General features: G+C 48.5%; 1 protein-coding gene across 4 annotated transcripts in view; it reads right to left on the reverse strand.

Annotated features, from left to right (window-relative positions):
• Window positions 1–26237, reverse strand: part of smtnb (smoothelin b) — a 161737-nt gene that overhangs the window by 17152 nt on the left and 118348 nt on the right. For all 4 annotated transcript variants that reach the window (XR_014620145.1, XM_084322577.1, XM_084322576.1 and 1 more), the window contains 4 exons: window positions 23696–24741; window positions 21857–21911; window positions 20162–20788; window positions 14774–14847 (listed from right to left, as the gene is read on the reverse strand). Coding sequence is in view for 3 of the 4 variants with exons in the window: in XM_084322577.1 (XP_084178703.1) it covers window positions 14774–14847; window positions 20162–20788; window positions 21857–21911; window positions 23696–24741 (1802 nt within the window). In the remaining variant the exon portion in view is untranslated. The remainder of the gene's footprint in view (window positions 1–14773; window positions 14848–20161; window positions 20789–21856; window positions 21912–23695; window positions 24742–26237) is intronic.

Below are 26237 nucleotides of genomic sequence, written 5' to 3' on the forward strand. Positions count from 1 at the left end.
CAGACACACGTCAAGAGCACCAGAGTTCTCTGCTAACCAAGATCAGACAGACCTATGGGTATATTTGTGATTTTACATCCATGTACAGCCAGATGGAATCTTAAGGCATATCATAGTCATAACTTATCCCATACCCACTATATTGGAAACCGTTATGAGTTATCTATAATGCCATCTACAGATTGTGGGCTTTGGACCATTTGCCGGTTAGAGTAATTAGAGGGCAGCAGAGGTTAGGGAGAGTAAAGCCGTTTAAGCTGCCATGTCTTTGGCTGCGTTCCATGGAGACCAGTCACAACACAGCTGTCCCAAACGCCCTGGACAACACAGTTCAGGAACTCACATGGCCCCCTGACATACTGTAGGCCTGGCTGGGACGCGCCTTACATTTCATTGTTTCTCATAAACCAGATATATTTAGTATATATATATATATATATATATATATATATATATATATATATATATATATATATATATATATATATGTCAGTGTGTTATGTGAAGTTCTTATATCTCTGCACTAGTGGCACCAAGACAAATTCCTTCACATTTATTGTCTGTCAAGAATAATGTGTTCCAGGGGCGGCTAGGTGGCGAAGTGGGCAAGGCGCTCGCCACCAACGCAGGAGATGCTGGGTTCGAGCCCAGCTCTCGGTGTTGCTACCAGCTTGGCTGGTCGTTCATACTAATACAATTGGCAGTGTTAGGGGGTGGGAAGCTGGTGGGTGGGGATCAGACGTTGTGGACAGCGACTCCTACAGGTCGGTTGGTGCGCCTGCGCAGTAGAATCAGGAAGCGACGAGGGCGGCGTGTCCCTCCCACGCAGACCCTCGCCGCTGAGAGATCGCGCTGTGCAGGTGAAAAGATGCGACGGCTGCCTCCTCGAGTACCGGAGGGGACACGTGATGCAAGACTTTGTCCACATTGCAGCCGGCTTGTGGGAGGCATGGCCTAACAGCGTTCGAGACAGGGGAGGGTAGAATTGGACAATACGAAATTGGGGACAAGAGAAAAATAGAAAAATTGGGAGAAAAAGTAGATACAAAAAAAAGAATAATGTGTTCCCGATTCCGACTCAGGGATTCTGACATGCTAGGGATCGTAACATTGGAAATGGCAGGAGAGGATTATATTAGATCATAGGTTAATAAGCTCCTGAAAGCCCAAGATAATGTTTAGGACCTTTGTCAGAAAGAGAGTGACCTATAGAGGCGCGATTATGGGCAGCAAATCAGCGAGTCTCACAGCCAGGCTGATGTTTACAGGATTAACAGACACAACACATTGTCCCCACGGCAGGAAGTCTCTCCTCTCATTACATTTCTCCCGATAGATCAGATATCTGCACTCTCACCCACATTGCGGGCACTGCCAGGACATGACTGCACACCCAGGGTGTTTTAAATGGTTGGAAAACTTCCCAGGCACACACACAACAAGCACAACCTGGGGACCAATGAAGCGATAGTGATGAAGGAGAGGGAGGGGATCACGTGGAGTGATACACAACGGAGACGTAGAATGATGGAACCCCTCGTCAGCTCAAAGTGGGCAGACAGACAGGACCACATCGTGGCCACATAACATCCCAGGGGCGGCTTTTCCTTCCTGCCCATCTGAAGCCACGGCACGTTCAACCCATTGGACCGGGAATCGTTAACCTCGCTGAATGGAAGCGGACATGACCGGTTAGCTTAGCAAACTAACACCTCTCCCTGAAGGCTAACCGGTCATGTCCGCTTCCATTCATTGTGCTAAGCTAGGCTAACACGCAGCCAAATAGCTTTCTACTGAACGCACAGAGAGGAAAACTGGTATCTAAGCTAATTTCCCAAAATGTTGGGCGTGTTCCTTTAGCAGGGGTTCATGATTCCAACCTAAGCGGTGGCGTCTAGGCCACAGGAGGAGCGCACAGAGCCGTACCATGCTGTTCCTCCGAGGAAGATCCGCTGTCAGAGAAGGAGAGGACATGGAGCGACGGGAGAAGGTGGGAGGGTGCGGCGTCGCCTCGGACCTCCGACGAGGGGCTCGCTTAGGCGTCCCATTGGATACGGACCCGGAGTCCTGGAGACCGGAGGACGTGGGCTCCGGAGAGGAGGGAGCGTCGGTGGTGTCACATGGCGGCGTGTACGAGCGTCCGTCGCTGGCGTACAACGAGGGTTGGGGCAGCCCCGCCGCCCGGCACAGAGCCTCCACCTGCCTCACCAGCCTCTCCTGCTGGATGCGCAGCCTCAGGTTCTCCCCCTGCAGGCTGGCCAGGGCCTCGGCCAGAGGGGCCACCCGCGCCGCCGCCTCCTCCAGCCGCGCGTCCACTCGCTTCCCGAAGGCCTGCAGGTCGCTGTGGATCTCTCCCACTGCGCAGCGCAGCGTCAGCTCAAAATTGCCTCCTCCGCATCCCTCATCATCCTCCTCCTCCTCCTCCTCCTCCTCCTCCGCCACCCGATCCTGAGCGAGCAGATCTCCGATCACGGCCTCGAGGCCGGACTCGGTGCAGGGGCTGTCCACCGCGTCCGGAGCCTCGGAGGCAGGGAGGAGGTCGAGGTTCACCCCAGGCATGGCCACGGCAGCTGCACTCAAGAGGGTCACAAGACGTCTCCAACGTCCCCGTTAGGGCAAGATGGAAGGACGCGATGCTCCTTTGCTTTTAAATCCACCAGAGTGTCGTGGAGATTTCAAAGTTGGGATCCAACAACAGAGAAACCAGTGAGAGGACCGGCGGGTTGCCTCTGTGCCTGTGTGTCTATAGAGACCCTCCAAAACAACACACGTTCTTTATACTCCCAACAAATCTCCCCTCTTCAGTGGCCGACACCCTGACAGCCAATGAGCATGCATGGAATCCCGTTTCCAAGGCAGCAGTGGCCCCTACCCCCCTTTTTTTTTCCTCAGGTGCCATAGACATGCCTATTTATCACAGGCCCAGCCATTATTCCACTGAGCCAGGGAGGCCTGGGGGAACGGTGGGGGCCTGAGGGGTGGGATACTGGTGGCAACAATTCAGAACCCTCCCCCCTCCCCTCCCGCTCTCAACCCTCCTTTTATTTAGAACTCTTGTCCTTCACACCTCGATTGGCAGGCGACTGGGGCTTTTGGGCATTGGCTCCCGAGCGTTGGCCGAGCTGAAAAGAGCCCAACTTTGGAGCTAAACTAACCTGAAACCTGTTTCTGACCAACCTCCAGCCCTCTGAAGCCTGACAAGTTGGGTCAGTTGAGCTCAGGCGTCAGATCTCCGGAGGGGATGACACCCTCTGAAGCAAAGACTGTGATATTAGACCTGGTGATCGGTGTGTGTGAGTGAGTGAGTTGAGTAAGTTGAGTGAGTTGAGTGTGGAGTGAGTTGAGTGTGGAGTGTGTTGAGTGAGTTGAGTGTGGAGTGAGTTGAGTGAGTTGAGTGTGGAGTGAGTTGAGTGAGTTGAGTGTGTTGAGAGAGTGAGTGAGTGAGTGAGTGAGTGAGTGAGTGAGTGAGTGAGTGAGTGAGTGAGTGAGTGAGTGAGTGAGTGAGTGAGTGAGTGAGTGAGTGAGTGAGTGAGTGAGTGAGAGAGAGCTTGGGGACCAGTCCTGACTGACTGTGGGAGGATTCTTGGGGAGGACAGCTCAGTAGTATTGGAGAGGACAGCTCAGGCTGTAGTATTGGGAGAGGACAGCTCAGTAGTATTGGAGAGGACAGCTCAGGCTGTAGTATTGGGAGAGGACAGCTCAGTAGTATTGGAGAGGACAGCTCAGGCTGTAGTATTGGAGAGGACAGCTCAGGCTGTAGTATTGGAGAGGACAGCTCAGGCTGTAGTATTGGAGAGGACAGCTCAGGCTGTAGTATTGGAGAGGACAGCTCAGGCTGTAGTATTGGAGAGGACAGCTCAGGCTGTAGTATTGGGAGAGGACAGCTCAGGCTGTAGTATTGGGAGAGGACAGCTCAGGCTGTAGTATTGGGAGAGGACAGCTCAGGCTGTAGTATTGGGAGAGGACAGCTCAGGCTGTAGTATTGGGAGAGGACAGCTCAGGCTGTAGTATTGGAGAGGACAGCTCAGGCTGTAGTATTGGGAGAGGACAGCTCAGGCTGTAGTATTTCGGACAGAGTGATGTGAATCTGAGTGCAGCTGCTGCCCAGAGTTCCCGCTGCATGCCTTGAGTGTTTTGTGTCAGGATGAATCCAGCGTCGGGGAGTGTTGATACGCGCCTGTGCTTTACGACTGTGTGCATTCCTCATACAGTTAAATATTTAATGTGCACGTATCTATCAATTTTGCCTGTGTGTCTCCAAGCGGAGTTAAAGTGCAAGGTGACATAATGGCACACAATGCATTACATAATCAAAAGACTACATTATCATCGTATTTGCATGCGAGACAGTAAATGGGAAAACATTTAATATAATAGAATAATAGAACATAGTTTGTGGATACTCTACTGACCCAGTTAACAATCTATTCACGTCTCTGTAAAAACGTTATGTGAAACGTCTGAGCCCTAATGAAAATTGCGATGGGCATAACACAGTGGTCAGTCATCAAACACCTTGTAATCCTCCGGATTCCTCCACGGGACAGAGAGACAGAGAGACAGAGAGAGACTGACAGGTCAGGTGAGACCGTGTGGTTTAACAGTGTTTTTTCCTGGGACTTGCCAGGAAGCTTCCAGGAAGAACACAGCCCCCCCCTTCTCTCTCTCCCCCTCCCCTCTCTCCCTCCTCTTTCTCTCTTCCTCCCTCCCGCCCTCTCTCTCTCTCGCTCTCTCTCTCCCCTCTCTCTCTCTCTCCCTCTCCCCATCCCCCCCTCTCTCCGTCTCTCTCTCTCCCCCCCCTCTCCGTCTCTCTCCCCCCCCCCCCCCCCCCCCCGTCTCTCTCAGTGGAGAGCAGAGACCCGTGACTAAGCAGCGGGAAGTGGGTCAGGCCTCACCAAGGACGTCGCCCTCCACTCACCCACCACACACCGGCAGAGAGGGACACCGACATGTGCCGTTTGGTGGATTGAGACACAATCATCAAAGTAAACCCTTTACGTCGTCACAAACGCATACAGTATATATCGCCAGTATGACTGAACCCCTGACCCCGGGAGTGTTAAGTGTGCCGTGTGCTCTACCCGCTGAACTTCAGAGGACTTCAGAAGAGGCAGTCGATGGAGCAGAATATGCTCTACGGAGACCGCGCTCTGCTGCGCGTGAAAGTGCGCCAGTCAGTAGCGCGTGACGCCTGTGATGTTGTTCTAATCAAAACAGAAGTGAACAGATCATCCGTCTCACATAAGAGACAATATCTTTGGCCCCTGTGAACCCCTCTGCTGCCTTTTTACAAGAGTGTTTCTAAAAATACCGTCCTACAGCTTCGGCCAGAGAGCACAGCAATAAAGCAGAGGCTAGAGAGATTCCGGCCTGGCTCCGCTCCAGAGACGGGCCGCGCGGCACAAAGGGAGAGATGCTCTCGGAGAACAGGCTCCAATCTTCTTGGCAATAAAACGGCAGGAGGGGATAAAAACACGGCGCTTCAGACTTAGCGGCTTGTTTCGCTAATAAAAAACCCCACTAATGAATCTCATCCGTCCAAAACAAAAAGACCCTCTCTCGGCCTCTTTTTGTCCGACACGAACCCAGGAACCCGGGGGTCATGCGTTCAGTGTGGGACGCATGTGAACTGGTTCGTTGGGTAGCCGTCGTGTGTCAGTGTGTTGTTTAACAATGGGGGAGCTTATCCTCCTCCGTGTGACCGTGAGGCCTGGGGTGACGGGCCGTCAGTGACAGTGGGCTTGTGTCCGTGTCCATACGACACCTCGCCAGTGTGACCCGGGGATCTGCTGTAATCTCTGCGCCCGCTGGGAGAGAGACAATGGGCGTCCATCGTCACCTTGTGTACATAAAGTCACAGCGTTCTTTATACGAACGTACCGAGGCCACCGGGGGGGGGGCTGCGGTCAACCCTGGACGGGGTGGCGGAGATTAATGTGAGCAGCTGTTGGGCAACGGCATCGCGGTCGATATAACTCCAATCAATGTCTTACTCATCTGTAATATACCATCACTGCTAAGAGTCCCAACATGGCATTCGACCCCCTCCGTTTGTTCTCACTCTTTCTCTCTCTTAATACAGGGTATTCTGCAGGGTTCAACAAGTTAAATCAAAGACTTTTTAATATCACATAGAGAAAATTTTAATACCAATTTCACAATCATAGTAGGGTGGGAATCACCAGTTTCATCACGATACGATACGATATCGATTCTTTGGACAATGATACAATATTTTCCGATATCACAAAGTCTGCCATGATACGATACGATTCGATTCAGGTGCCTGCGATCGATACGAGACGATATTATATGCCCATTTAACACAATCAGTAACATTTAAATCAACAAAAAAAAGCAATGGAAATATCATTTGACATTTTTATTTTTGAGCTCTTCCAGACATTTAAATGAAAAACAATCTATTGTTTTTAATACAAAAAAAACCTCCTGTTCACTGTTTTTGGTTCTTTTTCCCCCCTCGATATTAATATCCTATTCACTGTCACAGAGCTGTATTTTGGCTGGAAAAGGGAGTAGCCTCCAGCTGCAGCCCCGGAGATGTTCTCTCACGGGCAACTTCCGCCAGCCACACGACATTTCTGCCGCTGACAGGACACGCGCTGATTGGCGGAAAGTACGGAAGTATCTCGAAGTACGTCTGACGTTTCTCTACGTCCGTTACGTCTGCGCTGACGTGCGGTTGTTGAGAGTGATTGATTGAAGAGTTCCTTGTTCCATGAGAGGGGGGGGGGGGGCTTGTATTGATCAGGTTAGTAGATATTGTACCAATCAGGTATTACAGATCATATCCGCATGAAATAAACTAAAATGGTAAAACCCATTTAGACTGTTTCTCATTCCTGTGTACAGTAAATGACCAAGTATGGTTTTGTCAATATTCCAATGTACAGTTTTGCTTGTACAGTTGTACAGTGTCCCCCACCCACCCACCCCTCCTACCCGACCCCCCCCCCCCCCCCCCCCCACCTCCAATGTACAGTCCCCCCCCCCCCACCTACCCAACCTCCTCCAATGTACAGTTTCTACGTCAAATGTATATACTCTCTTTTCTGGACTCTTTTTGTATCACAAACAATACTGTATTTGCAAATCTGGTATGTCATAAATGTATAGATGTAGCAGTACTGTCTATCTGTATGTCGTGTATGTCATATATGTTATGATGAATTGAAAATGGGGGACCCTGATGTAAACAAGACGAAAGTCTTTCTCTGGTCTGCATCCCCTTAACAATTGTATGTATTGAGCTGTACTGTACTGTACCCATTCTGCAATCTGTTAATAAAGTTTTCAATCAATCAATCAATTTATTTATCCTTTATTTATCCAGGAATGTCCCATTGAGATACAAGATCTCTTCTTCCAGGGAGACTATTTACAGCTTTTAGGTAACACAAGTGTTATTGATCTAAGCGATTTGATTTTATTTTATTACGGATCCCCATTAGCTGGTGCCATGGCAACCAGCTAGTCTTCCTGGGGTCCACACAAAAAAAACATACAAAAACAATTATTGAAAAACAGAATTATTAAAAGCCAGTACTCAACATACAATTAAGATGGCTAAAATTACATGCAAGCAAAGAAACAGAAAACAAAAAAACAAAACAAAATACAGTGTTAAATACAATTTAAGATTGTTTTTAAAATGGAATATTTTTAAGAATTGCTTTTAGAATGCTCATCAATGTTACTAAAACATCAATTTCACCATACCTTTAAAAAGAAAAGAAAAAAGACACAAAGTAATCAGAAGAAGTTTTGGATAACATGGCTGCAGCATACACTCATGCATGACATATATTAATTTCCTTCCGGATTATGGCTCCTTTGAGTTTATTTTTGAAACTGTCCTTGTTTTCCGTCCGTATAATATGTAATGGGATCCTATTCCAGTATGTTATGGCTCTATACATTGCAGTTTTCTTTAGAGCGTTGGTTCTAGGCAGAGGTAGGGTGAAGAGACTACTTGAAGCATGTCTGGTATTATGGTCATGTCTATCATTGGTGGATAAAAGCATAGAATACAATTGAGTGGGTTTACCCAAGGTACAAATGTTCTTTAAAAACCTAATCAAACTGCATGCTAGTCTCTCCTCCACCCTCATCCACGACAGTCTAGCATGCATTCCCTCCACACTATTCCTTATAGAGCAGTGAAGAGTGAGTCTGGCAGCTCTATTTTGAGTGATATGATCTGTAATACCTGATCGGTACAATATCTACTAACCTGATCAATACAAGCCCCCCCCCCCCTCTCATGGAACAAGGAACTCTTCAATCAATCACTCTCAACAACCGCACGTCAGCGCAGACGTAAAGGACGTAGAGAAACGTCAGACGTACATCGAGATACATCAGACGTACTTCGAGATACTTCCGTACTTTCCGCCAATCAGCGCGTGTCCTGTCAGCGGCAGAAATGTCGTGTGGCTGGCGGAAGTTGCCCGTGAGAGAACATCTCCGGTGCTGCAGCTGGACCCTATTGGGAAAAGGGAGTCTGAAGGTGCAGTACCGGCCAGATCCTGGTAGTGGCGCTGTCTCGAGAATGCAGTCCTTCCCAGTCCCTAATGGACCTCTGCTGTTCTCTCTATGGCTCTATGGCCCATGCTGTGATATAATACAAAGATGCTTTAACTGCTTATAATAAAACCATCCGCTTAGCAAGGAAAGACTACTTCTCTAAAATCATTACAGAAAATGCTGGAAACTCCAGAATCCTTTTTTCCACTATTAATGTACTACTCAACACTGCCCCTACACCTCCTCAGTCATCAACGGTTAAGTGTGAAGAACTTGCACTATTCTTTAACAACAAAATAACCTTGATCAGGGCCAGCATTACTCATGATGGAAATAAAGCTGATTGCAGCAAACCGCGCAATGTAACCATGAGAAGATTCACATGCATCACATTAGATGTACTCTGCAAAACTGTCTCAGAATGTAACTCCTCCACCTCAGACATTGACCCTATACCTACAGCTTTCTTCAAACGGGTGTTTAATAGTGTTTCAAGCCCTGTGCTAGATATCATAAACACTTCCCTTAGAACTGGTATTTTCCCAGATGCCTTTAAAACAGCAGTTGTAAAGCCATTACTAAAAAAAACTAACTTGGATAGTAATGAAATGGCAAATTATCGTCCAATATCCAACCTACCATTCATTAGTAAAGTACTTGAAGAGATAGTTTCAGTTCAAATAAATTCCGTTCTTGAAGAAAACAACATCTTAGAAGAATTTCAGTCGGGATTCAGAAAATATCATAGCACTGAAACTGCCCTCACCAAAATAATCAGTGACCTCAGGCTAAACTCTGACGAGAATAAGATCTCCATCCTTATCCTGCTAGATCTCAGTGCAGCATTTGATACAATCGATCACGATATTCTAATCGATCGTCTTGAAAACCATGTCGGTTTCTCAGAACATGTGCTAGGCTGGTTTAAAACATACATCAGAGGGAGGAAATTCTATGTTAAACTAGGAGATCACATGTCTGATATATACGACAACAACTATGGAGTTGCACAAGGGAGTTGCTTAGGTCCTTTACTCTTCTCCCTTTACATGTTACCGCTGGGTGATATCATCAGAGAACATAATGTAGATTTCCATAGCTATGCGGATGATACACAACTGTACATATCTGCTGAACCAAATGATACAGCGATTAGCTCCATTACAGACTGCTTACTGGCAATAAATAAATGGAGTAAGAACTTCCTGAAACTAAACGAGAACAAAACTGAAATTCTAATTATCGACCCCAAAACTAAAAAAGAAACATTAATAAAGAACCTGGGAGGACTAACCCCTTGGATCAAATCTGAGGTCACTAGTCTCTGGGTTATCATAGATTCAGAACTGAACTTCAATTCTCATATTAGCAAAGTGACGAAAACATTGTTCTTCCATCTCAGAAATATAGCAAAAGTACGACCATTTATTAATCAGAACGATGCTGAGAAGCTAATTCATGCATTCATATCTAGCCGGTTAGAATACTGTAATGCACTTTTAACAGGTCTCCCTAAGAAAACCACAGAGAGGCTTCAGCTAATCCAAAACTCTGCAGCCCGACTGCTAACTAGAACCAAAAGGAGAGAGCACATTAGTCCAGTCTTAGCTGCTTTACACTGGCTTCCTGTAACATTTAGAATTGACTTTAAGGTCCTTCTCCTTACATACAAAGCTCTAAATGGACAGGGACCTAGCTACATCACCAACACTCTAATAAATTACAAGCCAGCAAGAACACTGCGATCATCAGCTGCTGGACTACTAGAGGCTCCCAGAAACAGTCAAAAGAGGATCGGTAATGCAGCCTTTATCAACTATGCCCCAAAACTGTGGAACAAACTACCCCAAAACATCAGAGAAGCCAACTCGCTAGACATCTTTAAAAGACAGCTTAAAACCTATCTCTTTGCTCAGGCATTTCACTGTGGGGTAATGCAGGCAAATATTTGAAGATAGATATCTGCTACCACCTAGTGGCAAGGGGAAATATTATTATAGAAACATCAGGGATATCCTGACACAAATTGTACTTACCTGCACTATTCTTACCCTGCCTACTTGTATACACTGCCTATCAAATTCATGTGTCGGTTATCACACTTTTTACTGATGACTATTTTTTAAACTGAATAATTAAAAAAAAAAAAAAGATTATTTGTATTACTGAATCAAACTGTAAACAGAGAGCCTATTGGGATGCTAGATCCTAATGTGAAACACTGTGCTGGTGTATGTCAAATACCCTGTTGTATGTCCGTTCTATTTTACTGTAACCTTGCTATTTACATTTTTAATTTTTATGCTCGCTTATGCCTGTATTTTTTACTGTTGTTGTATGTCTGTTCTATTTTATAATTTTTAGACTACAGTATTTTTAAACTTAATCATTTTAAACTATTTTATTATTTGTATTACTGAATGAAACTGTAAACAGCCTATTGGGATGCTAGATCCTAATGTGAAACACTGTGATTTACCATACCTTGCTATGCTCGCTCATGTCTGTATTTTTTACTGTTGTGAAGCACTTTGAACTGCAACCTCTGTATGAAAAGTGCTATACAAATAAAGTTATTATTATTATTATTATTATTATTATTATTATTATCAGCTTAGCTTAGTTAGCTTACGCTAACGCAACATTAATTTAGGTATTTAACGCGGCATAAAGGAATGGCGAGGATGGAAAGCATGTTAGATGCATTTGACCCGTTGTGGGGAAAAAAACAACAGGCACTTATTTCGGGTCGCAAAATAGGACGACTCTGAAGCAATGCTGTCTAACGTCTACACACACGGATATATTGTTGTTGCGGCCGGGCGGATATGCTCACCAGGGGATTTTCAAAATAAGAGTATCGCAATATGAATCGATCTTTTTACACTGCATCGATCCTATTTGATCTCCGACTTTCACATCCTCCCCTTCCTTATCTGCACCTCCTTCTTTCCTTTGCTACTCAAAAAGGACTCGTCTTTGGCACAACGGACCGTACGTTGTGATGCTCTGCCACAGCAAGCCCAGTAAGAACACAAGTCGTCCCGCTGGGAGACGGCAGAGGAGCCGGTGATGATAAGAGCCGACGATAGACCACGAGGAGAACCGCAGACCACCCAAACAGATCAGAGAGACCCGTAGTAGAGGATCTACTCTGCTCATTAGACAAACGCCAACTAAATGCCTCTGGCTACAGCTAATGTACTGCATAGAGCACACTCTAGCACAATCAGCCAAATCAGCCAAATCAGCTCACTGTCTAATGTAGAAAAAGGAGTACTTATTTAAGTGAATCGTCTGTGATTGACAGCCCATTAATGCCGATAAATCCCCCCTACGTTTCGCACCCTGCCTGAGCTCTCGCACAGCCTTGAACCTCCACTAGATAAGGGAAAGTCAAGAGGACAGGTGGTCGTCGAGGGATCAGTCTCTGAAGGTCTTGTAGAGCTCTCTTCCTGGTCCATTCTAACCAATAGTGTGTAATGGTATTTTCACAATCTCATTAGCAACTCTCACTGAGACCGGTAGGCGTCTAGTTTTTTACCAACGGATTTCCAGTTCGCGTTCTGCGATCTGATTGGCCACTGACGTTTCTGGTGCGATCTGATTGGCCACTGACGTTTCTGGTCATGTGACATGTGCGCCCAATCGCGTGACGCGCCCATTTCCGCCTCGAACAGCAGCAAACTACCTAACGCCTAGTTTAACACTCTTTCGAAGTTGGTTAAGGTTAGAGTATGGAATCAGGGCTGGTGTTCTATCGCCCTGCTCTAAGACAAACTCTACCCTTAACCAACTTCGAAAGAGTGCCTAAAGCTTAACCGGTGAAATAAACAGGCGTCACACGATTGGCGCGACCAGAAACGTCAGTGGCCAATCAGAGCACAGAACGCGAACGCGGAACTGGAAATCCGTTGGTAAAAGTAATCAGGCGACCGGTAGAGCAAGTTTAGCTGCTAGAGAGGGAGATGGGTTAGACCCACGTTATTGTCACAGACCTGCAGTCATCAAAAAGGCGTTAAAACTAGGCCTATTGCGTGACAACTGAGTTTTATGCATAACAGTATGACAGCTGTTAGTACAGCCTGGTGATGCCATGCACTGAGGCAGGTTCAGTGACTTAACACTCACACCCTGCAGCGACCAATGACAGCAGTGTTAGGAGGACAATGACCATTTTAAGGCTCAACTAGCCGTAACTGATCCATGCACCACAGCCTACTATATTAATCATTCCCATGCTATTGGCCTGGCCTTGGTAACGGCAACAACAACAAAAATCTCAATTTCACAATTTGAGAAGAAAAAGAAAAAGAAAGTTGAACTTGTAATACAAACAATAACGCTCTACACACACAGAGAGGTTACCTACACTTAGTAATCCTGACGGCTCTTGGCTGGCTCAGTCAAACAAACATACACCTCATCCTGCGCAGGATCGATGTCCTCCTCCTCCTGCCGTCTCCAGTCTGTGGTGTGAGAACCTCTTGCGTTTGTACCTGCCTGTGTGTGTGTGTGTGTGTGTGTGTCTGTGTCTGTGTGTCTTTCCTTATAGGCCTCACCACGGTCTCAGTCCAACACTTTAAATTCACCCTGCAGCCCGAGGCAGCTTCCACACAGCCCTAATTAACCAGCGCCCTGATCCCATAACCAGATTACTGCTACGCCCGCCACAGGGGACACACACACACACACACACACACAAGGCTAAATAAGACTACACACTCAATCCCCACTCTCCCTCATTCATCGGGACACCTCCCTGCAGGGAGGAGAGAGCAGGGTGAGGAGTCATCTGAAGGACACTTGTGCTGCTCCGCCCTCCGGAGGTCACCGCAGCGAGGAGGCGGGGGACCACGGCTCGCACCACAGATAGATATAATAAGTCCAGTTACCACAGCTATGGTTTGTTGTTTGTACCCTGTCCGTCCGTTCAACTTAAAGCAGCTGACGGGAGGGAGGGGAGGGGGGGGGTGCATTCAACAATCACCACCATCAACATCCAACAAGCCCGACTGTTCTCTGGACCAATCGGACAACAGGCGGTGAGATTCCCGGGCTCTGGGTTTCAGACCCACGAGAGAGAGAGAGAGAGTGCGGTGATGAACTTGTGTCAGTGTGTAGTTTAAAGGTTTAGGGAGAGAGCATCAGCGGCAGCAGCAGAGAGGTTAAATACAGATATGAAGACAGACTAGTGTCGTTTACCAGATCTTCTGTGCCCATATTTAGAAAGCAGGGCAATATAATGATTTTTCTTTTTTGCATCCGATAAAATACAACTATTGACATCACGGTGACCCTTCTGTTTCCATGAGTCTGATGTCTGAGGTCGTAACTATGGAGACAATAACACATGGATGGACGAACTCGTCTTTTTCTGCAGAAATGGAAGAAAGCATTGGAATCTCTGGGAATTAAATATAATCTGGATTTATGTGGATAGTGGTTATGGACCAATGACTGACCTGGGAACAGTGGACATGTACTATGTGCACAACGGTGTGGCGTTTCTGTGATGATGTAAGAAGTGTTTTTTTTTCTTTTTTTTTTTATTGTGGACCAGTCTGGTGGCTTTTAGTCTCACATTTTAGTTTTTGTACGTGCGTTTATAAAAAAAAAAAAAAATGAATAAAATATAGAAAAATACAACAATTTAATAATAACAAATTATCTTCTTTTCTGTATGTAGCGCAAACATGTTCATTAATCGGCCACATACAGTAGTAGCGGGGCTATCAACGAGACAGATGAATCGGCCTATCGGTGTTCTCTAGATACCTCAGAGTGGGCACAGTGGGCCAATGAGAGAGCAGGAGGAATGCCAAGAGCACCTCCCTCCCACTGTCCGTTTCTCATACCCTACATGGACAGATGTGACCACTGCTACCCACTGTGTTTGATAAACACTGTTCCTCCGTGGTCTCTCTCTCTCTTGTTTACTCTCCCTCCTCTTGCCCCTCATTCATTAAGCTACTCAGACACTTTGCTTTTGGCACCTTTATAGGCAACGTGATGCGTGACATTAGCAGAGTATAAAAAAATGTAAACGTTTAAATACAACAGAACTCAACCGAGTCAAGTTGCAATTTTAAACCTCAACAGAACTCACAATAATTCAATGGGTATTTTGAGGCATTTTATAACCCCATTTCGACCGACATTCAGAAAGCTTTTCATACCATATTTTATATAAACATACGTCTACTACGTCAAAAGTGTACAGTACCTTGAAGGAGGATCCTGAGGAGAGGCTGGACAGGGAGCTCTTGAACGGCGTGGCTCTCAGGCCCAGGGTCAGCTCTGTTATGGACACAAGAAGCACGACAAGGAGAGACTTAAATGGAGTCCAAATATGAAAAGCTACGATAAAAAAAAAATATATATAATCACAGCCCACCGGGAGCTATTTGTTTGCCCATAAACAGATTTGTGTTATTAAAAGGAAAATGCCAACATTTTGGGAAATTAGCTTATCGTCTTCTCCAGAGAGAGACAAGAAGATAGATACCAGTTTCCTCTCTGTGTGCGTTCGGTAGAAAGCTATCTGGCTGCATGTTAGCCTAGCTTAGCACAATGAATGGAAGCGGACATGTACGGATAGCCTTCGGGAGAGGTGTTCGTTGGACAATGCCTAGGCTACCCGTACGTGTCCGCTTCCATTCATTGTGCTAAGCTAGGCTAACGTGCAGCCAGATGGCTTTCTACTGAACGCACAGAGAGGAAACTGGTATCCATCTTCGTGTCTCTCACTGGAGAAGACGATAAGCTAATTTCCCCAAATGTTGGTGTGTTCTTTTAAATACAAAGTACAAACACATCTCAGTGACGTATATATATATATATGTATATATTATGTGCATCTGACATCTGTACGTCAGAGATGTGACTGAGGAGGCTCCACAGTGTGTTCGGCTGCAGGGCTGCTTCCCCCTAACGGTCCACTAGCAGCTGAGTGATCCACAGACTTTTTAATATTTTCCATCTCAAGTCTCTTTATTTTTTTCATGCTGAATGAGTTCCTGTAACAGGATGAGCATAATCTCTGGCCTCACAGTAATATTCACGAACATGCTTAAGTCTCTCATAATAACCAGATTTAAAAAGAGGTCTTTCTGCATATTTTCATTCACTCACAGAGGAGTAATAATGTGGGAAGACGCGTAGATGAAAGCGTATTATTTGATTTATCTGCCTATTTAAAAAGGGGCACTTCGCCAAAAAACAATGCCGATTTATTTTGCACGTAATCTCACACACGTCCAAAAACTCACAAGCAGTTTTGCGTGCACATTAATTTAATTTGACAGTTATCGAGAGTAAATGAGTTTGAATATGGCCACCATACTTTGAGCTCAATGAAATGATAAGGTAGCAGTCCCTATAAGACAAGTTATAGCTATTTTCTCTTCCATCAATCACCATCATTTCATGGCGCTGTAATTAACACAACACAAGGATTCAACGTCCCAGATGACATCACCAGTGGCCATCATATCCAAACTTGGATGTGTGAGAGATTATGTGCAAAGGAAATCAGTATTTCTAGGTGAAGTGCCCCTTTAACATCGAGGACGGTTACACAACCTGCCATGGTGTCATAAACAGCTAGGCATCATGTCTAATGAATCCACTGCCAATGTAAACAGTCCTGCTCATCCTCTGAGTGTACACCCCCCCCGGTGTGACCTCACATAAACACATGTGTGCACGGAAGCTATAAAGCATATGTGTGATACGGAGCAGCGCAGGGTATTGTACACACTAGAAGGTTATTAGCTGCTTCTGATTGGACCAGAGACACAAGCCCAGATTCCCAGAAAAAGCCCAGCCTCCAAAAATGTTTTCACAGTTTTCTCCATCCATCCAGATCGTTTGGGAGCGATTCGCAGAGTCTTGAAGATAATCTGCTGTAGAGATATCTGCCATCGCTCCGATTACAATGGAGCTGAATGGCACTCTGCTTGTGACGCTCAAAGCACCAAAACATACATTTGAAAAAACTCAAATGTGTTTTTTGGGTGCTTTGAGCGCCACAAGCAGAGTGCCATTCAGCTCCATTGTATTGGAGCGACAGCCGATATCTCCAAAACTAGGCGAATCACAGCAAAACTATCTGGATGGATAGATAGCAAATCCAGGTAAGTGAAATGTTATTTAACGTTTTTGGTGAACTGCCCCTTTAAAGCAAATTGAGCCTAAAACCAACAGTGTGACCCTTTTGAGGAAGCCCAGTGGAGCCGTCAAGAGGTGTGGCTGGGGGTCTGTCAGAGGGGTGGCTGGGGGTCTGTCAGAGGGGTGGCTGGGGGTCTATAAGAGGGGTGGCTGGGGGTCTGTCAGAGGGGTGGCTGGGGGTCTGTCAGAGGGGTGGCTGGGGGTCTGTCAGAGGGGTGGCTGGGGGTCTATAAGAGGGGTGGCTGGGGGTCTGTCAGAGGGGTGGCTGGGGGTCTGTCAGAGGTGTGGCTGGGGGTCTATAAGAGGGGTGGCTGGGGGTCTATAAGAGGTGTGGCTGGGGGTCTATAAGAGGTGTGGCTGGGGGTCTATAAGAGGGGTGGCTGGGGGTCTATAAGAGGTGTGGCTGGGGGTCTATAAGAGGGGTGGCTGGGGGTCTATAAGAGGTGTGGCTGGGGGTCTATAAGAGGGGTGGCTGGGGGTCTATAAGAGGTGTGGCTGGGGGGCTGAACGAGGATGACTGGGTGTCTATAAGAGGGGTTGCTGGGGGGGGGGTCTATAAGAGGCGTGGCTGGGGGTCTATAGAGGCGTGGTTGGGGGTCTATAAGAGGGGTGACTGGGGGGCTGGAAGAGGTGTGGCCAGGGGGCTGGAAGAGGTGTGGCTGGGGGTCTATAAGAGGGGTGGCTGGGGGTCTATAAGAGGTGTGGCTGGGGGTCTATAAGAGGTGTGGCTGGGGGTCTATAAGAGGGGTGGCTGGGGGTCTATAAGAGGTGTGGCTGGGGGTCTATAAGAGGTGTGGCTGGGGGTCTATAAGAGGGGTGGCTGGGGGTCTATAAGAGGTGTGGCTGGGGGTCTATAAGAGGAGTGGCTGGGGGTCTATAAGAGGGGTGGCTGGGGGTCTATAAGAGGGGTGGCTGGGGGTCTATAAGAGGGGTGGCTGGGGGTCTATAAGAGGTGTGGCTGGGGGTCTATAAGAGGGGTGGCCGGGGGTCTATAAGAGGGGTGGCCGGGGGGCTGGAAGAGGGTGGCTGGGGGTCTATAAGAGGGGTGGCTGGGGGGCTGGAAGAGGGTGGCTGGGGGTCTATAAGAGGGGTGGCTGGGGGGCTGGAAGAGGGTGGCTGGGGGTCTATAAGAGGGGTGGCCAGGGGGCTGGAAGAGGGTGACTGGGGGTCTATAAGAGGGGTGGATGGGGGGCTATAAGAGGTGTGGCTGGTGGCTGGAAGAGGGTGGCTGGGGGTCTATAAGAGGTTGGCTGGGGGGGCTGGAAGAGGGTGGCTGGAAGAGGGTGACTGGGGGTCTATAAGAGGCGTGGCTGGGGGTCTGGAAAAGCGCAGCTCCAGCCTGGGTCTTAAGTAAACTGTTTGGGTTGGAGGTCCTGGTTATTAGAAGCTGGAAGGCGAGACTTGTTGTTTGGAGAGAGAGACCTGAAGAGCAGCTGTGGCCACGAGACTCACTGTGATACGCACACAAACAAGAGATACGCACACAAGGAGACGCATTACCTACACAAGGAGACACATACCTACACTTGTATACAGAGACACTCCAGTGAAGCACTACCAAGAGTTGCTTCAGTGCTCCCATGCATTCTTCCATGCAAGTTGCGAAGGGCCCGTTAGTACTGCATGCACCGAGTGTGTATTTATTGTATAGCGTATTTGTAAGCATGGTGTGTGTGTGTTTGTGAGTGACTGACATATCAACTGAGGTTGTGACATACAAGGCCATTCACAACCTCGCCCCTCCATACCTGTCCGACCTCCTTCATATCAACATTCCCACCCGGTCCGTCAGGTCTGCCTCCTCCATCAACCTGACCGTCCCCCCCCCCAGCCCGTCTGTCCACCATGGGGTCAAGAGCCTTCAGCCGCTCTGCCCCCCGCCTCTGGAACTCCCTCCCCCCCCCCGACATCAGGAACATTGACTCCATCATTTCTTTTAAAACCCACCTCAAAACCCACCTTTTTAGGCAGGCGTATGTCTGATTTTATTTTCTGTCTGATTTTATATATTTTTATTTTTATTATTTTAATGTACCGCGATTATGAATTTAACTGTTTTTAAATTGTTGTACGGCGTCCTCGAGTGCCTTGAAAGGCGCCTTATAAATAGAATGCATTATTATTATTATTATTATTATTACTGAGCGAGCGGGACAGTGAGTACAGAGAACATCTCTACGGTGCGCGCGGCACACAATCTAGTCTATTGTGAACGGTGCTCGTCTACAGCAGCTCTCCAAGTCCCTTAAGTCACTCTATGGAGCGCCGGCGTCATCTCATCTGGCCACACAAAAGTCTATTGTTGTGTTCCTATTCCAATACACTGCTGCGCTACTGGTCTTGCGGCCCGCGCCCCCGCTAGCACCAGTACAACAAACAAACACAGTCACCACACACGGTCTTCGTAAATATACACCACAAACACTCCATTCCCACACGCCCCCGCGCCTCGCCGGACTCGGCCTGGCCTGAGACGAACCCCTTGTCCGCAGGCCCACTCCCTCCCTACCGACTCCTCGCTGTCTGCCGTCTTCCACAGCAACCGGGATTCCGCCGTAATCCGAAAGGCAGAGGTCGGCGTTGGAAAGAGGTGGACCGGGTTCAGTGGATTCGTATTATTAATTAATACGGGCCCGCTGTACACCGAGCGAGCGGGATACCACGTAGTACCACCTCCCGCGGTCTTCTTTATACTCGATTATACACACACCGCTCTAAAAGAGATATGGCACAGAGGGAGCACGCCCGGGCAAAGAGGGTTTGAAAAAACCGGCGTCGCTTTAATCAAGCGTGAGATTATTCCGACAGGCATGGGTGGATTAACCTGGCTGGCGCAGCGATCACACCGCAGCCAAGGGTAGTGGGGTGCATGAGATTAAACATGTCAATTATGACGGCCTGAAAACACAAGCCAGTGCGCCTAATAGGTCGTCTGAGACACTTAACCCCCCTAACTGCTCCCGATGAGCAGGTTGGCACCTTGGCACGGTCACCTCTGCATCCAACCAGAGTGTAAATGTAACTGTAAAGTGCAACAGTGATATACAATGTACAGGTGGTTAAACTGGGTATAAAATATATAAATTAGTACTACCGAGTATAGTGCTAATCAGATGTATGTACAGGGGGCAATAGTGGCTCAGGAGGTAGAGCGGTCGTCTGGTAGTCGGAAGGTTCCTGGTTCAATTCCCACTCCTCCTGGGGCAGCATGTCGAAGTGTCCTTGAGCGAGACACTTAACCCCCCCTAACTGCTCCTGATGAGCAGGTTGGCACCTTGGCGTGGTCGCCTCCGCCGCCGTCGGTGTGTGAATGGGTGAAATGTGAGGAAACTAAATTGTAAAGCGCTTTTGATAAAAAAAGCTGTCCGAGCATTGACACGAGCTACAGTACAGAGTAATGACCTCGACCTCACTGTGTGAAGTGTTAATGAAAGGCTCCTACCTGCTCTCTGCCCCATGGCGGCGGTGGTTGTGCCGCGCGGGGCCAGGCAGGTGATGGGCACCACATTGCCCCTGGAGCTGGCCGACGAGGAGGAGGAGGTGGTGGTGGTGGCGTGGCCCTCCTTGTTGATCTCGATGGTGACGAAGGTCTTCATGTCGGGGTCTCCAGCGTCTCCCTGGTTCCTCTCTGGCGTCTGTCCGGCTGATCTCTCCGGGGTCCTGTCCTCCTTTGAGCTGCCGGAGGCACGCTCAAGTTTTTCAGCTGCACGGCTCGTCAGAGAGCCCTGCGATTGGCCCGCTGAATACAGATGTCTGCTATGGTGGGCCCCGCCCCCCGGCTGAGGTGTGGCTTGGCCCGCTCTGCTGCTGAAGTAGGAGGAGGAGGAGATGTTGTGGGAGAAGGGAGCACCACGTGGCCCCCCTGCAGCGCTGGACGCTGCCGCCGGGGCCCCCGAGAACAGCTGGGCGGCTCTGGCCAGGTTGCTTTGCCCACTGAAGCCCGCGGTGGACGAGGGGGCCCTGTTCCTCAGAGAGCTCTTCTTCTGGGCCGGGACGCTGCTGGGGCCGGGCTCTGTGAACTTGCGCATGCGGTCCCGCACGGAGTTGACGACCCCTCTCCTCTCAGGCGCTGCAGGGAGGAAAGGGAGCGTGTGAGGGGGTGGCCCGGGGTGGCATAACGGCACACACAGGATTAAAACGTGAACGCTGACAAAAACCATCAATCATCTGGCTTTTTCCCGGGGCATGCTGTTCAACTGACAGAGAGACTAGAACATTACAAATCCCCTCACAGAGCTTCTTGCGCTCATAATGCCCGCCTCTCTCCTCCTCAAAGGATTTCCACAAATCCCTTTCCTCAACCCTCGACCCCCCCCCCCTCCCTCCCTCCCTCACTCATTGTCCCTAGTCTTTGGTCTCGTCTATGAGGACAGTTATGTTCCAGTGATTTATTTTCTTTTCTCTCTCTCTTTTCTTTTTTTTAACATTCAGTGATGCTTAGTAGAGCTTTTATCATCTAATGTTCTCACAAAAGCTCCTGCCCTTGAAGCAACAAAAGGAAAACACTAGAGCAGAGAGGAGAAAAAAAAAGAGCTACAGTAAATGATGAGAAGAGAGAAGAGTGTTTACCGTACATGGTATAGAGGGAAGCACTGCCTGACACACACACACTACCGGAAACACACACACAGATAGACAGAGAGATAGGAGTGAGTGAGTGACTGACTGACTGCGCGTGTGTGTGTGTGTGTGTGGTCTCTTAAAAGCCTCTCTCGTTCCCCCCCCCCCCCCCCCCCCCTCTCCATTCCCAGCCCTCCGCTACGGGCCCTATACGGTCATACTGGACCCGCGACTGCAGAGTCTCTCTCCACATGTACGACGTTAAGCCGATACGAGGGCAGGCCATCTTGATATGCGAGGAGCAGCTGTTAACTCGATAAAAGTGCGAAGGAGCCACGGCGCTGTAACTCATCTAACTCAACTCGCACCGCAGCGCAGAAGACGATCGCTCAGCTTCTCCCTGAAGTCAAACCAATTAAGTGTTTTCCTTTTGTTTTCATCTGCTGCGAAACACGTTTCAGAGCTAAAAACTAGGAGTGAAAAGAAGTCAGAATCTTGTGCGTGGAACACACCAGTATGAGGTGTATATATATGTATGAGGTGTATATATATAATGGACATCGGTCATGAGCCTCACCAGCATCCTTCGCTTGGCTGATGGGAGCGAACGCTGAACCTCTGCTTGGTGGAACCTGAGGGAGAAAGAGGAGAGAAAACACACTTTGAAAACATGAGGAATAAACGCAGATGGACTGTGGAACAATCGACCAATATCGTCTCACGTCTGATCAAAGCGGTGAGGAGGCGACAAAGCAGGGCCTCATGACGATGGCAGGTATACGGACTAGACTGTGATATATATATATACACACAGTCTAAACAATAAAAAAATAACAATAAAAAGATAACATTTAGATTCAAAGATAGTTTGCTGTAAAAAAAATTAAAGTTAAATAGAACAACAACAAAGAAAACAGTCCAAAAAGGAATAGGAAGAAGCGAGATGCTTATCAGAGTCCTACCCCTCATTACAATAAACCCTTTCAATACATCAACCACTTCATCATTACCCCTGAGACACATAAAACCAAGAACACCCTCAAACGCAATCAATTCAAACGTCTTCTAACTAAATAATCTACAAACAAAAAGTACCACTTGACAAATCCATCAAGTTAATAGTACAATCATCACCGTCAATGAATGAGAAGTTGCTGTACAACCGATAGGCTACAGTCCATGTCAGTCTAACACTGAGATGCTCCATGTCTCTCACACAGGGCATGCACACAGGAAGCTGGTGAGGGGCGTGCGGGGGGGGGGGGGGGGCGGGCCGTGGTGATATTATCTACACATACCGTACACACAGAATCCACGTCGGGTGGTGTTTTCATTATGTAACGCTTTTACGCGGGTGCTTTGGAGTGAGGCGCTGGGGCCTCCTGTTCTTTTCCTGGCCGAGGGACCGCGCTGGGGCTGGGGCCTCCGCGTGTTTACACTCCTCTCAGGAGAGGGAGCATCAGCGTATATCGCAAAGGACAATAAAACGAGACCGGGGCCCTGCTCTGCGTAAACACATCGAGAGGGGGGGCGACAGCGTGGCGTCATAGTGACCCGTGCCCCCCCCCCCCCCCCCCCACCTCTCCCAGATGAGAACATCTAACTCAACGTGAGAACCTCAGTGACTAGCAGCTCCTTTTCTTTAACCCTCGGTTAACCTCGCAAGTTGACATTCTTATTTATTGGTCTGTCGGAATAGCTACAGGAGAGAGTGAGGGTTACGCACACACACACACACACACACACAGCAGTTGGGGGGGGGGGTTAAGTGCCTTGCTAAAGTGCATCGAGAGTAGTTGATGGGAAACATTCACCTCCCGAGGCCCAAATCCTCATCAGGGACTCGAACCGCCGACCTTTCGGTCACATAAGCCTGCCTCTCTAAGCTCTGGGCTACCGTCCAGACCATGTGTTCCAGACGCCGAGGTGAGGAGAGACAGCTCTCCGGCCGGTAATGGCGTCTCATGCCTCTCTCTCTCCGACAGGCCTTGAGGTGAACCAGCGGCGAGCCAACAAAAAAAAGCACAACAATGACTGTTTGCGGCGATGAAGCGCCCGGGTTTGTTTGTGTAGCCAGGTAACCCGGAGCCAAACAGGACCCAACACAGGTTCGGGGGGGAACATGGTGTTGTTTAGGGAGGCCAGTGGGACGTTAGGTGAAGCATTAGGTGTCAAGGTTTTCCTCGTCAGGGAGAGTGAAATAGAAACAAACATGTGAGCTTGGACTGCAAGTGTACAACACGGACGCTCTGTAGCTCAACAGCCTCCTCTGGTGGTGGAGTTGGTATTCTTCTGCGGTCATGCTCGCCCCGGGCAAACTATACAGACCATAACCCATGTGTATTCACGAGGAAATGTTTACATATTTGACACCTAGAGTTGCATTCATCGAATACGAAAGACGATACACTCTTACCTTGTGGTCTTGGAGGTCAGTTTTTCCTCTAGCGAAGCCATTGAGCACGCCGTTTTGGAAGCCTGCGTTTCTCTTGGATAGAATGGCCCCATCGGGTTGCTCTTGGTCTGGGAGGCTGACCTTCGAGCAGTCCTGCATGGGCTGGTCAAGGAGGCTGGTGCTGGTGGTCAAGCAGTTCTGCATGGGCTGGTCAAAGAGGCTGGTGCTGGTGGTCGAGCAGTCCTGCATGGGCTGGTCAAAGAGGCTGGTGCTGGTGGTCAAGCAGTCCTGCATGGGCTGGTCAAAGAGGCTGGTGCTGGTGGTCAAGCAGTCCTGCATGGGCTGCTCAGGGAGGCTTGTGCTGGTGGTCGGGCAGTCCTGCATGGGCTGCTCAGGGAGGCTGGCCGTCGAGGAGTCCTGCATGGGCTGCTCAGGGAGGCTTGTGCTGGTGGTCGGGCAGTCCTGCATGGGCTGCTCAGGGAGGCTGGCCTGGAGGTGGTTGGCGTTCTCAGCTTCCGAATCAGTGCTGGAGGTCGAGCTGCTCATGGCTACCTCCGCCACGTCCGCTTGTCCCCTGCCCACAGAGGACACGCCCACACTCACGTCAGACGTCCCCGAGTCCAGCCGTTTCCTAGACAACAGATCAGCGTGGTCGGAGGTGCCAGAGTCCAGCCTCTGTCTGAAGCGGGACTGGGAGCCAGTGCTGCGCTCCGAGGCGCCGGAGTCCAGGCGGCCGCGCTGGGGGGAACCCCTGTCGGAGGCGCCGGAGTCCAGACGAGCCCTGAAGGCCGAGCCCAGGCTCTTCTCTGAGGCGCCAGAGTCCAGACGGGCCCTGAAGGCCGAGCCCAGGCTCTTCTCTGAGGCACCGGAGTCCAGACGTGCCCTGGAAGGAGCGGAGGAGACCAGGCTGCGGTCAGAAGCTCCCGAATCGGCCCTCTGCCGGTGGGACAGGACGACGTCCGGCTCCGTGCCCGCGGTGGCTTCCGGCTGGGGTCGGGTCAGCAGTGGCCCCGGCCCCTCCTCCCTCACCAGCGGGTCCAGAACCAACACCATGCCTGAGTTGGAGCCTATAGCAGGGAGAACAGAACAAGACCACATGCCATTTACTACGGGTGTAATGATGCGAACAATTAATTTCGATTATTCAGGCAACGATTCAATGCATCATGAAATCTCTTCATTTGACCACGATTCGATTAGATAAATTCAAAAAAAAAATACACAAATGTGGCTGGGGGAACTGATTCACTCAGCATGAATGGACTATAGGTCAATAAAAAAATACATACAAAAAAAATACATAAATAAAAATAAAATAAATTTCGATTAATTTCGATTATAATCGATTCTAACATATTCAAATCGATGCAGTTGAATAGTCACATTAGAATCGATGCATTTCGATTAATCGATGCATCGTTAGTCGTTACACCCCTACCATTTACTATACCGTGTGGTTTACACTGCAACTCTTTTCATAAATCACATACACCTGTGTTTCTTTTGTAGCTAGCATAAACAAAGCAGGAGGTGGCGTCATGCGCACAGGGGGAGCAGAGCTTTGGAGAGCGCTGGTGAAAATTAAACGCTTCCTCAGACCCTTACAGGCCCCCATAGCGGGGCGGAGGCCTGGAGACTCGCGACTATCACCGGGGAGCGGAGGGGAAGACGTGCGGAGAGACACGAGAGGACGAAGCCATTTCCTCTCGGGCCTCCCGCCTCGGTTGCCTGGGCAAGATTTGTGTGTTTGTTGTGTGTCTGTGTATGTATTGCGCGTATAGGGAGAAGGACGCGGGGCGAGGAAGAGAGGGAGCGAGCGAGCAGCAGAGCCACAGGTGGTGAGAGCTAGCACAGGAAGTCTGAGGGGAAGTGGGGGTGAAACTGGGACTGGGACAACTACTTCCCCTCCCTCGTGTTCTCTACCTCCTTCATTCCTCCCTCGCTCTCCTCAGGAAACCACACTCCAAACAACGCTGCAGTGCCCACATCCTCCTCCTCCTCCCCCCATCCTCCCGCAGCAGTGGGGAGAGCCTCCTCCTCTCTCCCACTACTGTACTCGGGAGAGATGAAAAATCGGAGGACGTGCGGAAAAGCCACAGAGTGCACTGTATCCTTGCGTGCAACAACACAAACCCGAAGCCTGTTTTTGGGATTCGAACTTTGTCAGGGTTTTTCGAACGGACGTTCGAACCTTAGTTTTTAATTAAATTAAATTAAAATTAAAAATGTATATCCTCAAACTAAATCCTCAATTTGAATAAAGTGATTAATCTGATTAAATTAGTATTTTTTCTTTTATTAAATCAACTTTCCAGCCCCAGACCCAGCCCAGGGAGAAGCCCCAGCCCAACTAAATCAAATAAATCAACTTTCTAATTAATATAACTCTGTTTCTTCTACTATAATATTAGTGTTGTAGCCTAATCTTTATCTGCAACTGTGAAGAAAAACCCCATTGGTTTAAACAGAATGAATAAAAAAATTTAAAATAAAAATAAATAAAATAATTTCTAATGCCAACGTAACTAACGAAGGTTCGAACGTTAGAACTTTTGGGCTCAGC

Source organism: Notolepis coatsorum (genome assembly GCF_963971535.1).
Source record: "Notolepis coatsorum genome assembly, chromosome: 10".
Lineage (NCBI taxonomy): Eukaryota > Metazoa > Chordata > Actinopteri > Aulopiformes > Paralepididae > Notolepis > Notolepis coatsorum.